This window comes from Schistocerca americana, chromosome X, assembly GCF_021461395.2.
Source record: "Schistocerca americana isolate TAMUIC-IGC-003095 chromosome X, iqSchAmer2.1, whole genome shotgun sequence".
Classification (NCBI taxonomy): Eukaryota; Metazoa; Arthropoda; class Insecta; order Orthoptera; family Acrididae; genus Schistocerca; species Schistocerca americana.
In genome coordinates, this window is record NC_060130.1 from 349354853 (window position 1) to 349372829 (window position 17977).

Here is a 17977-nt window from a genome sequence, read left to right on the forward strand (position 1 = left end):
GATCACCCGTCAAGAAAAGACTCCTGCGCTCGTCGGTTAAGGGAATGCGACGGTACTGATACAAGTTCCACTCGAGGTGCCTGTGCACTTAATTAACCTACCACGATGCTGAGGATTTTTAACGTCGTTAGTAACGGACGCCTAGAGGCCACACTGGTCATGCGATGGTTGCGAAGTGTCTGGTTAGACAGGCCCTCCATGCCAGTTTCCTCCAAAAGACGCAGGTTAGTTGAGTTCTCATGGGATACCTACGAAACATAACATGCAGTCCAGTAATATTAATGTGCCCAACTGTCAAATGTTTGAATAACCACCTTTTGCAGCGCAGACCGCTTCGAGAGGTGCACGAAGAGAGTCATTATGTTCTTGAAGGTATCGGGAGTAATGTGGGCCATGCCGACGCCAGTGCCATGGCTGGCTGCGATATGTTTTCCGGTTGATGATCCATGGCGCGAACAACCCGATAGAGATTCTCTATTCCTATTAAATTCGGACAGTTTGGTGTTCAGGGGAGTACGGTAAAATCATCCTGGCTCTTTTCGAACCACACACGTACACAGCGAGCTGTATTACACGTTGCATTGACCTACTGGTATCCATCGTGCCAAGAAAAAACTAACTGTATGTAGGGGTGAACATGATCCCCTGGGGTAGGTGCATACTTGTGTTGATCCACTGCGCCTTCCAGAATGACGGGATCACTTAGGCAATGCCATAAAAACATTCCCCAGAACATAACGCTCCCTCCTCCGGCATGGACCCTTCCGACGACTGTTGCTGGGTGTTTGCTTTCACACATGTCGCGCCGTACAGGCCAATGGCCATTTGCCGCCTGAAAATCCACGTGTCACCATTCAGTGGACGTTCATTTGCGATACTGCCGTGCAAATTCCAGCCTTTGTCGTGAAGCATCCCCAACTCTTTTGTGGTTCCCTGCTTAGGTACTCCATGTCGACGTCTGCTCGTAGATACGTATCGTCGGTAGGTTTTCCGGCTTTACTTCCCGACGTGACAGCGACGACTCTCCGATGAGGTGCGGGCCTTGTATTTTGCTATTACTGCGAGTCTTGTAAATATCGCTTTTATTTAATAATTTTGTCGGCTAAAACTTTCCCCTTTTATGATTAAGACAGTCTGAGCCACCTTTCGGAGGGAGTGGGGACGTCAAAGAGTCACAAAAGTTCATATTTAGCAGTCCGTAAAACACGTAAACGTTTACTTCAGTTAGCGTGTTAGTTAATGCCTACGCTTTCCGCTAGATGGTGCTGACCTACTGCTGAACAGCTTTGGTTCCGTAAAAAAATGGCTATGAGCGCTATGGGACTCACTTGCTGAGGTCATAAGTCCCCTAGAACTTAGAACTACTTAAACCTAACTAACCTAAGGACATCACATACATCCATGCCCGAGGCAGGATTCGAACCTGCGACCGCAGCGGTCGCGCGATTCCAGGCTGTAGCGCCTAGAACCGCTCGGCCACTCCGACCGGCTTGGTTCCGTGAAACCTTCACTGATTAGTACTAGGTAAATGAAATAAGTACAACACTCTTGTATTTCACTTTCAGCCTATATTCAAGGATTAAGATGGTGATGGATGATAGTCTATTTAAAAGGTTCCTAGCCTGGAGGAATCTAAATAGTCCGCAATGTCGATATGCCCGCGCTCTACGTTCAGATTCGCAACTAACGGTACACGACACTTTCAAAAGTCCACACGTTAATATCTGAATACCGGTACCTCTGAATTCACTCGTATCAGCAGATAATTTGAGTTTCTGTCGTCTATATGTCCGTAACGTTCCAATATAATGACGATCAGGCCTTTTTATAGGTTTTTCATCACAAGAGTTTGTCACTGCCTTCTCCATGACGGAGCTTCCGTGGTTTTGCTGTACTTAGACGTTAAACTACTTGCTGATATACTATAATTTTGATCTGCAATTACCGAACTCTGATTCTACACTATTTTCCCTTCTAAAAATTCTATTCTTAATTTTAAATTCTTTTTTCTATATCTTTTATCACTGCAAACTGAACCGAGGTGTTACAGTCGCCGATGAACGGCAGGCGGCATTGGTGCAAGAACCAGGGGGAGGCTTGTACGCAGCAACGTTCGCTGAACGGTCGTTGAGGAGACACTGTTGCCATCCCTAAGGTTCATCTGGGCTGTCAGTTAATCAATAGTTGCACGTCTATTCGCCCGTACACATCTCCGCAACCGTTTGCATCCCTGTCTTCTATGAGCCCCGGTGCACAATAGCTGCCTCGGTGTTGGTTTTGGATAGCACCATATTGCCATGCACGGTATACTTTAGCCAGAGCGGCATGCGAACACTTTAAAAACTTAGCCCTTTCGGAAATTCTTCCATCCTTGGTCCTAAAGCCAATGATCTTGCCGCTTCTGAACGTTAGTTAAATCTCTCTGTGTCCGAGTTGGGACACAGTTGTGCGCGTTCTCCCAACACGCATTATACAGGGTGAGTCACCTAACATTACCGCTGAATATATTTCGTAAACCACATCAAATACTGACGAATCGATTCCACAGACCGAATGTGAGGAGAGGGGCTAGTGTAAAACCTAGGTTTTTTTAAATGGAACCCCGTTAGTTTTGTTAGCACATCTGAACATATAAACAAATACGTAATCAGTGCCGTTTGTTGCATTGTAAAATGTTAATTACATCCGGAGATATTGTAACCTAAAGTTGACGCTTGAGTACCACTCCTCCGCTGTTCGATCGTGTGTATCGTAGAGCACCGAATTACGTAGGGATCCAAAGGGAACGGTGATGGACCTTAGGTACAGAAGAGACTGGAACAGCACATTACGTCCACATGCTAACACCATTTTGTTGGTCTTTTTCACTGACGCACATGTACATTACCATGAGGGGTGAGGTACACGTACACACGTGGTTTCCGTTTTCAATTACGGAGTGGAATAGTGTGTGTCCCGATATGTCAGGCCAATAGATGTTCAATGTGGTGGCCATCATTTGCTGCACACAATTGCAATCTCTGGCGTAATGAATGTCGTACACGCCGCAGTACATCTGGTGTAATGTCGCCGCAGGCTGCCACAATACGTTGTTTCATATCCTCTGGGGTTGTAGGCACATTACGGTACACATTCTCCTTTAAAGTACCCCACAGAAAGAAGTCCAGAGGTGTAAGATCAGGAGAACGGGCTGGCCAATTTATGCGTCCCCCACGTCCTATTTAACGCCCGTCGAACATCCTGTCAAGGGTCAGCCTAGTGTTAACTGCGGAATGTGCAGGTGCACCATCATGCTGATACCACATACGGCGACGCGTTTCCAGTGGGACATTTTCGAGCAACGTTGGCAGATCATTCTGTACAAACGCGATGTATTTTGCAGCTGTTTGGGCCCCTGAAATGAAGTGAGGACCAATGAGGTGGTCGCCAATGATTCCGCACCATACATTTACAGTCCACGACCGCTGTCGCTCTACCTGTCTGAGCCAGCGAGGATTGTCCACAGACCAGTAATGCATGTTCCGTAGATTCACTGCCCCGTGGTTTGTGAAACCCGCTTCATCGGTAAACAGGTAGAACTGCAACGCATTCTCTGTTAATGCCCATTGACAGAATTTCACTCGATGATTAAAGTCATGTAGCGACACATGAAACGGGTGAAAGCTGTGACGATGCAGTATGCGCATGACACTACTTTGACTCAGTCCACCGGCTCTCGCAATGTCCCGTGTACTCAAGTGTGGGTTCATGGCAACAGCAGCTAACACCAACTGCACCCGCTTCTCCTGTGACGGGCCTGTTACGGACCCGTTTGCGTGCAACGACCATACCTGTTGCATACAGTTGGCGGTAGATGTTTTGCAATGTGCGGCACGTTGAATGCTCTCTGTCCGGGTACCGTTCTGCATACACCCTGCAGGCTTCAGCTGCATTTCGTCGACACTCGCCATAGATGAGTATCATCTCCGCCTTTTCAGAGTGCGAGTACACCATGATCACAGTTCCTACAACACTATACTATCACAGACGTCTGGTAACACGGTGTACAACAGTTGGTCTGCGTGCGGGGACGAATGCAGAATAACAATAGCAGTAAGCGCTACATGCGGACACTGCGACAGCTAGACCAAACCACAACAGTGCACTACAGCCACACTCGTAAACACGGTCGTCATCGTAAACATGTCCCTGCAGATGCTGCTCGCCGACCGTGGCCCGTGTTTGTTACAACACGCAACTGAACGTCGGAGGTTTCAAGCGTCAACTTTAGGTTACAATATCTCCGGATGTAATTAACATTTTACAATGCAACAAACGGCACTGATTACGTATTTGTCTATATGTTCAGATGTGCCGGCCGAAGTGGCCGTGCGGTTAAAGGCGCTGCAGTCTGGAACCGCAAGACCGCTACGGTCGCAGGTTCGAATCCTGCCTCGGGCATGGATGTGTGTGATGTCCTTAGGTTAGTTAGGTTTAAGTAGTTCTAAGTTCTAGGGGACAGATGACCTTAGAAGTTAAGTCCCATAGTGGTCAGAGCCATTTTTTTCCGCTGCTAGTGCTGCCACCTGCTGCCTACGAGTAGTTATCGCACGTTCACGTCGAGCATAGGCGGTGGTCACATTAATGTCAGTTGACCGTGTATGTTAGTAGTGGTTATCAACTAGTTTTTTGAGCGTGAGAAACAGTTCATCGATGTTTTGTGACTCAAGATACCGTTGAATGTTCGATTGACGTCGATGTGGTGGACGCCATTAAGGAGAATAACTTCCGTGGTACTAAATCTTCTCGCCGTAAATTCCGTCATTGCATGCACCGTCAAAGCTGAAAATCACCCCTCAAGAGGCATGTCGGTTTACAGAACAGCGCGCACTAGCTGCACGATAGGAGACACCGAAGTAAATCTATATTGCTAAATCTATACTCCTAGTAGAATATAGATGTACTTTTACGGCCACTACATTGGTGGCTGTTAGTTGTGATTTGCTGTCGTCAAAAGAGGACTGAGAAAGAGATTGCGTCCTAAGAAATGAAGTGTTATGCGAGTCATGAGGATAGTTCAAAACCGTTTTTTAGCAATTCAGAGCCGGCTGGTGTGCCCGTGCGGTTCTAGGCGCTTCAGTCTGGAACCGCGTGACCGCTACGGTCGCAGGTTCGAATCCTGCCTCGGGCATGTATGTGTGTGATGTCCTTAGGTTAGTTAGGTTTAAGTAGTTCTAAGTTCTAGGGGACTGATGACCACAGATGTTAAGTCTTATAGTGCTCGGAGTCATTTTGAGCAATTCAGTTACGTAAAGTCAACATGCAACATGGCACCAAAATAACAATTCGGTATACTTGTTTTATTATGCATTGTTTTTGGCAAGCAAAAAGGATACCAGAATAAGGAGAGGTAATTGGAAAGGAAGTGAGATAGAGAAGGGGTTGAGAGGAATGGATGGATAGACGGGCGATGAGGTGTGCCGAGAAGCCTGCGGGGAGCTGCACGCTTTGCCTTCATGTGCATTAGCTGGCCCCATCGGCTCTAACGAGCTGCTAATGGAACTCATCGGCGTCCAGAGTAATAAAAATCAGAGGTCAAATATTCAGTACAGGAACAAAAGAATTCACAAATTATTTCCTTCCACAGGATTCCTCATCGTAAGATCTTTCACGAATAATTTTCTCTGTCAGAAAGATGAAAAAATTACTTTAATTTTGGTTTCCCACCGATGCATATTTATCGTTAGTAAGACTAGGTCGACTGTATTTTGAATGCTGCTGTTTTATTATTCATTTTTTAAATTACTTCTTGACCTTTTGGCTTACACTGTGCAGCCAGAATGCTGCATTTGCATTGAAAAATAAAACAATTAATTTACTCACCACGATTTTGGAGTAGCATTCATTAGTTTAATTTACGAATAACTTTGAGTCCTTGTTGCGTTGTTATGTTCATATCAATTATACACACCACCACACACGTGGGTACACAATTACAGCGAACCGTTCGCTGTCTAGTCGACTTACGCATTTACACTGAAGAGCCAAAGAAACTGGTACACCTGCCTAATATCGTGTAGGGCCCCCGCGAGCACGCAGAAGTGCCGCAACATGACGTAACATGCACTCGACTATTGTCTAAAGTCGTGCTGGAGGGAACTGTCACCATGAATCCTGCAGGGCTGTCCATAAATCCACCAGAGTACGAGGCGGTGGAGATCTCTACTGAACATCACGTTGCAAGGCATCCCTGATATCCTCAATAATGTTCATTTCTGGGGAGTTTGGTGGTCAGCAGAAGGGTTTAAACTCAGAAGAGTGTTTCTGGAGCAACTCTGCAGCAATTATGGACGTGTGGGCTGTCGCATTGTCCTGCTGGAAATTTCCAAGTCCGTCGCAATGCATAATAGACATGAATGGATGCAGGTGGTCAGACAGGATGCTTGCGTACGTATCACCTGTCCGAGTTGCATCTAGACGTATCTGGGGTCCCATGTCACTCCAACTACACATGCCCCACACCACTGCAGAGTCTCCACCAGTTTGAACAGTGCCCTGCTGACATATAGGCTGTGCGGAAGGGCTGCACTTCTGTCATGTTCAACGATTATCTTCAGTCGTTGTTAGTCCCGTCCTTGCAGGATCTTTTTCCAGCAGCAGCGATGTCGAAGATTAGATGTTTTACCGGATTACTGATATTCACATTATACTCGTGAAATGGTCGTACGGGGAAGTCGCCACTTCATCGCTACCTCGTAGTTGCTGTGTTCCATCGCTCGTGCGCCGTCTATAACACCATGTACAAACTCAATTAAATCTTGATAACCTGTCGTTGTAGCAGCAGTAACCGATCTAACTGCGCCAGACACTTGTTGTCTTATATAGGCGTTGTCGACCGCAAAGTCGTATTCTGCCTGTTTACATGCCTCTGTATTTAAATACGCATGCCTACACCAGTTTCTTTGGCGCTTCAGCGTATGTAGATGAATACGCACTTACAAAGGAGATAGCTTACGAAATCCTCATCCGACCAATACTTGAATACTGTTCGTCAAATGGTTCAAATGGCTCTGAGCACTATGCGACTTAACTTCTGAGGTCATCAGTCGCCTAGAACTTAGAACTAATTAAACCTAACTAACCTAAGGACATCACACACATGCATGCCCGAGGCAGGATTCGAACCTGCGACCGTAGCGGTCGCTCGGCTCCAGACTGTAGCGCCTAGAACCGCACGGCCACTCCGGCCGGCACTGTTCGTCAGTATGTGATCAGTGCCAGATACGATAGACATTATACGAGGTGTAACAGTAACTGTTTACAACGTGAAACAGTGGTGCAGATGAAGACGTGCCCAACAATTTGATACAGGACACTTGTCACCTGTCAAGCTGGGAAACTATCTCGAATATGCCTACGAAAACCATCTAAGCTACAGCGCACGCACGTCATGCGAGATTTTCAATATTTTCTAATCCTCTTCGCGCAAACTATTACTCCAAGAGAGAAAATGACCACTGCCTTTTTTGTATAAGATTTGATTTAATTTAATTTAGTTTTCTACTGGGATAAGTTTCCACCATTGGCCGCAGTTGCTGATTTGTTCAAGAAAACTTGCACAACTGACCTTCAAACGCAACCTTACCGCCACACTCCCCCCACCCCCCTTCCAATCCACCCGTCACCCTGCCTATCAGGGTTTATGTTTGTAATATTTTGTTCATGGCCCTCCCTCATAGTACCGTACAATTATTTGCGACTACACGAATATTCCCATATTCAACCTTTCTTTATTTTCACTGACTGGGCTATTACGCCATCGTCACAGTCTGCAATTTCGTTAACATTTTTAATTTAAACTTTTCCGCGAAACTTAATGTAAAGCTTATGCAAAACCTACTTACTTTTACAATTCGTTCTACACTTACCCCTTGCAAGCACAGTTGTTTCGTAGCAAGAAGACCAGGCAAACAAAACGATTTAATTTTCAATTTTATCCAATTAAAATTCACAAAATTGTGAGAAAAAATTTACACAAATTCCAATTTTACAGTTTTTAACCCTTGGATGAATGAGTGGCTGGGCTCGTAAAAATTCATGAGAAGGATAACGAGACCCCCACCTCAGAAGAAAGGAAAAAAAGCTATTATTAAAACAATATTATGAAATTATGATGGGTTTGATGGCACAGAATGAATAAGAGATTATTTATTATTATATTATGACCTTCATTTTACTACGTGAAATACAATATCACGAATTATATTATAATTTATTGAGATTAAACAGAAAACTTCAAATTTTACTGGACATACACTAGAAATTCTCCTCATGAAAAATGCCTACTTTACAAATTATTTGCCTATGTTTTTGCAAATATTTCTTCTGCGTTTGCTACATGTTTGGTCACTTCTGTCTAACATATGTGGGCACATGGAACATGTTGTTTAATCTTTGGCTGTTGGCGAGTAACTCCACAACGTGCCATTGCTTTTAGAAGATTCTTTTGGAGTCGTGGGTTGTTGCCCCTCTTCTCCATATGAGAACGTTCCACTTCTTGTCCTGATTCCTTGAGGAATATTTACCTTTCATCAGATCTGCCTTCATAGTAGTTTGGGATGTTCCAGTGAAAATAAACACAAATTAGTTATGGGTGCTGCATCTGTTACATATGTGCATAAGTCTCTTTTGACTGTATTTTACGTCAGCTCTTGACTTAGTTTTATTATTGAACAGAATTATCTCTGGCTGCTTTTTACGACCTGTATCTACTGTGGCACAGCGGTGCAGAGAACGGAGCAGTATGACACATCTGTTCTTTTTGGGTAAATGGCCTATAGTTGTAAAATGGTCTTCAGAACGGTGTGATGAGGATGAAACAGCTCTAGATTTGAATGCCGTCATTTCTGGTGAAATTTACTTGTTGTTTTGTCTCGAAATTCCCACTACTACAATACTTCCCTGCAATATATTTTGAAACAACCGAACACTTGTGAAAAATTGTCTACTGTAATATTTGTTGAGGGTCCTCCCAAGAGCTTTATTAGTGTCTTTACTAGAATTTTTGGCTGATCAGATTCCATAAAATGCATTCGTTTCCTCAAAGGTAGCGTTCTGCGAGTTTTTTTTTTTTTTTCCTTTATACTAGCAATGCGCTCACCTTCTAAACGAGAACAAATGGCATTGTTAGAGTGACAGTTACACTACTTGTTACTGATTCAGGTGGAATTCGCATGACGCTGTGTACTCTAATTCTGCTGCATGTTGGCTGTGTCTTACTCCAGTGAGTTCCATCAGGATCACCACTTCTGTAGTCGGCGTTCACTTGGAGTGTCAGAAGATGCGGATTCTCTACGCAGGATGATGAGAGCGCAGTTCATGCTGTGAAAACATGGCTACGAAGCCAGAACAAAAACTTTTATCAACAGGAAATACATGCTCTTATACAGCGCTGGCGAAAGAAACGCCCTAGAACGTGATTGAAACTATATAGGGAAATAGCGCATGTAGAAGAAATGCTGATTGATGCTGTCACGAAATTCTAACTCTTGACAGTAAATATGTTCTGAGAAAAAATTGTGCGGTATTACTTACTGAAAGACCCTTGTACATCTAAGCTTTGGAGGTGCTAACTAAAGACATCTGACTAAAGAAAAGAAAAGAAAGGAGGATCACGGACACGTCGAAAAGTCACTGGTGATGGAACACAAGCTCTCGAAGAACACTATTGAGAAGGAGTAATTTCCATTTATTTTCAACGGAATCATCCTGGTATTTAAGAAACTTTAATCTGAATCTGAATACCACTCAAGCTGAATGGGAGCGCAAGCCCTTAACCAAGATGACAATTTGCTTGGTACGTGCGACGAGACCAGTGTGAATTGCGTCTACAAGTGAGAAACACGTTGTGTGCTCTATGAGCTCTTCCTTGCTTGCGTTGGACAGAAACTTGTGGAACACAAGGTAGGCAAGCCAATTTTGACTTGATCTGATGGGAAAACGTTCACTGTTTAATGAAAAGTCAGAAATAACTTCTACTTTGTGGTAATATTGCCAACAATGACGTTCGATACTGGACGTCATTTAAAGTTGCTGAAGTATTATCGTCTTTTTCTCATGAATTCTGTAAATGAACTTTAAGATGGTGCTTACGATATGGAGAGAATGCTAAGAGTGTGAAATGTGGCTTAAGACTGATGGGAAATTAGTCGATTACATTTTACAACGGTGTTACCATGGAAGGAAACAATCCCCTCCAATCTCCCTAACGTATTGCATCTGGCATGTATCTCAGCGCGGAAAGTTTTCTCAAAATTAACAGTAAATAATGATAATTACAATGCCCTTAATTTGTCGAAACGCAAATTTAATTTAGGAAAGAAAAATAGCAACCTTCCAAGACGAGTTATGAAACATCTAACTTTAAACGCCCTGATAAATTAAAACTCTGTGCTACACTAGGATTCGATCCCGAAACTTTGTGTTCCGAGGGAAATTCTCTTATCCGATGCTGCTCACAGTTTAAATCTGTTACGAAATTGCAAAACACGCTACAGAGTCAAAGACTGATCTTGGAAAACACCCGCTGCCCATAGGCTATGGCTTAGCTTCATGTCCGCAATATCCTTTTTGACAGTAGTACTAGTCAAGCAACGAATGTAGTAGAGTTTCTGCCAAGTTTAGAAAGTAAGATAGAGGTACTGGCACCATTTCGGTCGTGTCTGGTTAGCTCAACTGGTCAGAGCACTGCCTGTGGAAAGCAGGATTGCGTATTCGAGTGTCGGTTCCAAACTCAGTTTGAAATCGTCGATGAATTTGAAAGCGAAGTACAATCCGTTACAGAGTGAAGAATTCATTCTGGAACACATAAATTCCTCCCAGGAACTGCAGCAGCAATGGCAATTTTCCCCAACAATAAGAGAAATTTTTGCTTGTATGAAAGACGTACCGATGATCGTCTTTGAAGTACTCCGTTTGCGAATGGAAAAGGTGATATTGGTACAATAGACTCCCTCGACCACACCCCGTATGGCGTCTTGCTACACTACGTGACCAAACGCCACCCCAAACGTTTAACGCCTAGCGTCGTATTTAGGATACGTAATTGGATGTACAACGTATCGATATCACAGCTTTGTTATCCGTCGGAATGGAAAAACCGAGAGAATACGACAGATCGTAATTGCAACTGCCCACAAGTTGGAACACCGTCAAATTTCACAGCTTTTGTGTGTGCCTAAGTAAGCTTTAGTGATTTTGAGACCTGGAAATTCAGGAAAGCACGCAACCCAATAATATCTTTGTTAGGCCTAAAAAATTAGCAAACTATGATTATCTCAACTTTAAAACTCTTTCTGCCGTCATTGGACTATGGGCAATGGAGCAAAATTTTTAGTTTTTTTATTACTTCAGCAGATATACTGTGTTGCTGACAATACAATTCTAAAAATTGTGTGGTACAGATAAAGAATTCTGGACACAGACTTGTAGTGTGGGAGGTAACAGGAGAGCGCCATTTTTTAATTAGAGCTGCTCATCAGCAACGAGATCCTTCGCTGGCATGATTACAGAATTTCCATGCCGCCACAAGATCAGTAATTAACGCGGGCTATTAGCGTCTCTTCTCAGAGATAGCAGTTTATACGTGGAGAGGAATCACCACGGATTCTAGCGAAATCAACTTACCGTCTTGACGGGCAGCTAGCAAGGGCCACACTAGCGCCACGACCAGCGTCGTGGCCACGAAGGGAACCAACTGCATTGCATTCAGCTCATCCAGAAGCCTGTAACAAATGAAGCGAAAATTAAAAAAATTATACACTGTTTGAAACCTCACATTTTGAACAAAGATACAAAACATTTCTCAATTAAAGGGCAGTTTCAACTCAAAAAGATTATACGGAATGATTACACAGTTGTTCATGAGCTCACAAAATACTAAAATTGAGATTGTAGGCTAATCTGTTGACTGCAAATCTTTCACATCATCTCTCATAAACATTGCCACAACAGTGGTACATATCTAACAATTGTCAGTATTTTCATTCCAATTAGGTCATGTCGTGCTATTAAAAATGAAGCATGAAGTAAGCATGACAGGAATTTACTAATAAAATCTGGTTACACACCTACGCTGCACGCTTTTTCGGGTAAGATGGTAATCGTATCAATAAGATAACGTTTATGCTGCCGATTTCCTTCCCTATTATTCCCCAATTCGAGCTTCTGATTCGTCTCTACTGACCACGTCGACAGTGGGAAGTTAAACCTTTATCTCCCTTCTTTCCGTGAAAGAATCGTTAAGCAAACAATTAGCCGTTTGTTTTAATCTGTAGCCTGTGTGCTGCATATGAGACTGTGACAGTTGATTAAAGACCCTGATTTTACAGTACTTCCACTCATTTTACCTGACAAGTAGAGCATCGAAACAGAACATCACTTTTGCTGTCACCTCCATAATAGGTAGGGTTGTAATATATGCCGTGGAATCATGCATCTAGCTTTCTCCACAGACAAAAGGAATGAGTGATGCAGTGTATATTTCGTAGTGAGGACAAAGAGGCATGTAGATATGTAGATATTTCAGCAAGACAATGAACCACCGAGCAAGGCGTCACACTGGAGTTGCATTCGTAAGGACGGCGGTACAAATGCCCGCCTGGCCATTCAGATTTATCTGCTTTTGACTCCCTTAAATCGTTTAAAGAAATTTCCCGGATGGTTTCACTGAAGTGACACAGAAGATTTCTTTCCATTTCAGTGGCCAATCCGAGCTTCTGATTCGTCTCTAGTGGTCATGTCGTCTTCGACTGGACATTACAAAGAAATAATGAACCGAAGCTACAGTAGAAAAGAGCTGACAATGGTTACTTTATATAATACAGCAGTTGTCAGAAACAGGTTCACATACGCTAGATATTTATTTAGTTGAGTACTCGTAGCCAACAGTGGAAACAGAAGTCCACAGTGTGAATAGTAGCTCAAAATAAAAGTTCATACAACCCCTGTCAAGAGTCTACAGCAACATGAAGCAAGATGAGACAATTGCCCTGTGGAATCAATATCTAACGCTCGGAAATATAGTGCAACCAACACGAAATTAATTTGCTGTACATAAATGAACGCGTTTGATGTGAAGAGTACTCATATAGTTTTTAATGAAAAAGCAATTTTATTACACGAAAAATGTTGTAAGTAAATGCCAGGTTCAGTCTGATTAAGATTTAAAGGTAATATGATACATGTGATGCTTGTGTTGCGGAGGTTGAAACATGTTGAGATCACTTAGTATAAAACTCGTCGTTCCGAAATCTTATGGAAATGAATATGCGTGTGGACGGTGTGAAAGATCATCGAAGTTTGGGTGAAATATTCGTGTCAATGTGACGAGGAATAGCATGTGCTAGAGTTCTGGAAGACATGACTTTACTACAGATGGAACGGCCCACTCAGGACATGACTGTACTACAGATGGAACGATCCACTTGTCGGCAGTAATTAAATGCTAAGTTTAAGTTTCTTGATGTTGGTCACAGTTGACTTCAGAGTTACTCGGTTGACTCGTCTGTCAGAGGTTTTTCTATTGGTTACTACGTCAGCATATTGGTTGAATCTACCTTCACCAGACGCTGACTCTGATCTATGAGATGATGGTGACGATGATGATGATGTGTGTGACGTTATTCGCGTGCGAAGAATATAACAATATTTTTTTGCTTGCATGTTGTTTTCTGGAACGCAGGTTGTGATGACAGACCCGAGATCTAGGTTAGGTTGAAAGGTACCTGTAAGTCAGCGAAGCAGAAGAATGTAATATCCCGAAAATAGCTATAAGTCTTTTAATGGTGAAAATTATAGCGTATTGGATTTTGATGAGTTGTTTATGTCCGCCATTTTGACAGTGCCATAGGTCAAGGCAGACGCGAGGTACTGACAGGCTCAATAGACGGAGGAGAGCTACTGGAAATATCCATGACTTGGCACAAGGAAATGAAACAGTTGCTATAGCGCTGACTGACTGAAAGACTGAAGTGTTAAGCATCTTCCATGGAGTCATTTTGAACTGCATGTGTAGAGATGCGACTGCGGATTTTCTCAGAGAGAAGCTGTGAGTTGCTCGCACGTCCTAGGAAATGAGGAGGAGGAACAATACTGCATTGTAGGTTTTGTACGTTATATTCGTGGTCCAAATGGATTGGCGCACATGTGAACCAAAGGCGTGGAAGGAACATGAATTTGCTGTAACGGATCTTTCGGAGAGCGGCTAAGTTTAAAGGACACTTGGCTGTGTTTGTCCAAAGCGCTGAACACTTTTCAGGGGCAGACCTGTTTAAGAATGTGGTGTAATTAACTAATTTCAGGATGCAAGGGTAAAAAAAGAACAGATTTATCAAGGCTTGATTGAAGATCATAAGCTAAACTGCAGAACCCAAGAGTTTTTCATCTGACACAATTCACATAACTGTCAGTTATTATCCGGGAGACTTTTCTCCCCATAGTTTGAAAGTCCTTTCGTTGGACACCAGTAAAGGAACCAAAGGAGACAGGGAGCGGCGTTTCATCTTCCGGTTCAGTGTTCAAATCTCAGGATTTTTGGATATCGGTCAAAGTGCTACAGGACCCATATTAGTTGCGTAGGGCTTTTTTTCCTTTTATTTCCGGTAAAAGTGAATTTGGCAACCTTTTTGATAACAGTTTTAGACGAACATGAAATTGATTATGATCTGTCGTTTAAAGTTTTATTAAGCGAGTGTGGCATAGGTACGAGGAACACCTAACTCGAGCCCGCACCTCAGATGGCAGTAGGAGACGTTCCTTCATCGACTACTGGAAGAAAGCGAGCAGTTGAAACTTGTAGCACAGCTACATTTATATATCTATATAGAAATATGTCATTAACACTGGTTGACATGTAATACATCCGCTGCGCAACGTGTCCTGTCAACAGTTGGACAGCAGCCAATAGAAAATGTATTGGATGCAAGTCGTAAGCGAAGTACTTACCTCAGGCACGCATACGTGTCTAGAAGTAAGGGTGATGTCCACGTTTTTACAGTGTATCTTAAGACATGTACATGCAGTGCACAGCTTATGGACACAGTTTGTGACACGTCATTTCAGCCTACTTTGTGAATCGTGAGCCGCTCCTACGTACACGGTAAATTAAATAAGTAACACCCGTTTCGTTACTTCAATCAAAAAGGTGATGCCCGCATCTTAGCTCTATTTCCTTTTAGATACAGGGTCAACTGAGAGCTGTTTATCTGGTACTCTAAGTAAGTAAATGTATTCCATAATACGATTTCAAAAGCAAGTGTACGTCCCCGTGTTTACACAAACAGTTTATATGTAAACAATTGTGTATCGTCACCAAACTAATCGACTGAACGCATACCGTTACATTCCAGAGTTTAACTGCCTCCAGTGCAAAACAATCAAGAAAAGAGTCGGGTGTGGGCAGATTTCCTTCAGTATGGCAGCATGGCTTGCACGTAGGTACATTCTCTAATAAGAAGTTAGATGCGATACTTGTGTTTGGTGACGCCGAACTCTTGTGTCTCATTGCTTTCTTTAGGAGGACCATTCAGTAAATAATGACTCAAATTATTTTACGACCATTGATATACACGGTAATTCAGCTGCCCATACCGATGTCGTTTTATGCACCCCGCAGTGTTATATCTGGCTTTTAAAAACCACGCGATGTTTTCATGTTCGCTCGAGCAAACTATTAGTACTACATAAAAATGGACAGGCCCTTTTTCTGGAAAATGTAATGTGGTTAAATTTTGTACTGGGATACGTTTCCGCTGGAGGCCACGGTTTTCGGGCTATTCAAGGAAAAAAGTACGAAAGTGACTTTAAAACGCACCTCCTACCTACTCATTTCTCAACAGTCAGGATTTCTATTATGATGTTCGTGGCACTCCCTTTTTCCACTTACTACAATTTTCGATTACAAGAACTATCGTCGATATTCGATCGCTTTTGGTCTATTGATTGGGCTATTACGCCACCAGCATAGTCGACTACTTCATTAACATTATTAAATTAAACGTGCCAATGAGGGTAATGAAAGAAAAAACTACTTTTGTAAACGTTAAGCTAAAACGAATTACGTTGGCATTTCGATCCAAACTTAACCCTTACAAGCACAGTAGTTTCGTAGGCCGAAGGCCTGACGAATGCAACGATGTAGTTGTTTATTTTAAGCTGCTAAAAATCACAAATTTGTTAGGTAAAATTTACACAAACATCAATTTTACTAATTGTAAACACCTGATTGAGACGAAGGCGTAATAAATCTAGTCAATGAAGACCAAAAAAGGTAGACTGTGGGAAATAATTCCTTCAGTCACAAATTTTTGTACAGTGGTAGGAGAGAGTGCCATGAGTAGAAATCCTGACCATGAGGGCTGAGTGTACTACTGTGGGAACGTTTGAAGGTCGCATGTGCACGTTTCTTTTGAATAACTCGAAAACTACTGCATCTAGCTAAAACGCAACCCAGTTCAAAATTTCACTACGTAAAATTTCCTAAAAAGGTACCTGTTCATATTTTCTGTAGGTCTAATAGTTTGCGCGAGAAAATATGAAAACCTCGCACGTGGTTGTTGAAGATCGAACATAAGACTGAGGGTTGTATAAAACGACGTCAGTAGGAGTTGGTGAATCACCTTGTATGTATAGGAAAACTTCTGAAATTTTGAACAATTGAAACAGATGGCAGAGACGTAGTGAACCACCAAAATAGCGCCTAAGCAATATACTCGTAACAAGCAACACGCTGTAATTTTTTTCTTGGTTGCGGCAAAATAAACCGTTGTCAACACCCATGAACCAGTAGATAGGAGTACTGTTCTGCGATGGGTAAAGAACGTTAAAGTGTCAGGAAGTGCAGAAACTTAACTCCGTGGTCGCCCACCTTCGGAACGTCCGCTCACAGTCACTGCTTCCAAGCAAAGAAATGCCATTATTCATGCAAACTGGCTCATCACAGTTCGATTACTGATATAATAAGTGCGTGTGCAATGACTGAGACTCTTCGATACTGAAAGGGGTGGTCAAGGTGGGTTTCACGAATGCTCACAACAGGCCACAAGATTCAAAGAAAAGCTGTTTCATCTGAACTAGTGCAGCAGCTGGGGCCAATGGAGACACTCTTCTGTAACTCACGCAGTGAAATCATGGGTACGAGGACAGGACAAGAGGTTTTACCAGCAGCGAATACAAGCTCTTAAACAACACTGGCGTTCAGGCAATAGAGAGTGATGGAGAATACGTAAAAAAAAAAAAAAAAAAAATTGAAAGGAAAAGAAAGATTGATCGATATTTTCACGGGTTCCATTTACTGAATGCCCTTCGTGGCTGATGTTACTTGGGGGACTTGCATGTCTGGTGCCTTAACTATAACTGTCTCTTGTACGTGGCGATGGATAGTACATTGATGTGTTTGTGTCGTTGATTATGATGAGAGGTGGGAGAGAATGAAATCCGTTGTCCACACATTGTCATCTCTGAAAGAGCACCATGGGGGCCGGTGAGCGTGAAGTCCACATCCAACAGATGGATCAGCATCAACAGTCACACACATCCTAACTCCACAAGACACTGCAGAAAAACCTTTGAAATTTACCACGAACATTGGCACAAAGTTTGGTAATCAAAAACAGAACGCCACCATCTGTTTAGCAGCCTCAGAAAAAGGGTTCATGAGAAATCCGAGTACCTGTATAGTAAATAAATATTATGAAAGAATTATTTTCTGATGGAATAATGTGAGTGGCTCCTTCACTCTGTGGCGGAAAGGGCGCTGTTTTGAAAATTCGTGGTAAATTAAAACTGCGAGCAGTACCGGAACTTCGCTACGGTCGCAAGTTCGAATCCTGCCTCGGGCATGGATGTGTTTGATGTCCTTAGGTTAGTTAGGTTTAAGTAGTTCTAAGTTCTAGGGGACTGATGACCTCAGCTGTTAAGTCCCATAGTGCTCAGAGCCATT

At 42.8% G+C, this 17977-nt stretch overlaps 1 protein-coding gene across 1 annotated transcript in view; it reads right to left on the bottom strand.

The window, feature by feature from the left end:
* Positions 1 to 11760, bottom strand: part of LOC124555708 — a 625138-nt gene extending 613378 nt beyond the window's left edge. Inside the window, exon 1 of the mRNA XM_047129712.1 lies at positions 11665 to 11760. Within this exon, the coding sequence (XP_046985668.1) occupies positions 11665 to 11740 (76 nt within the window). The 5' untranslated portion in view covers positions 11741 to 11760. The remainder of the gene's footprint in view (positions 1 to 11664) is intronic.
* Between the last annotated feature and the right edge of the window lie 6217 nt (positions 11761 to 17977).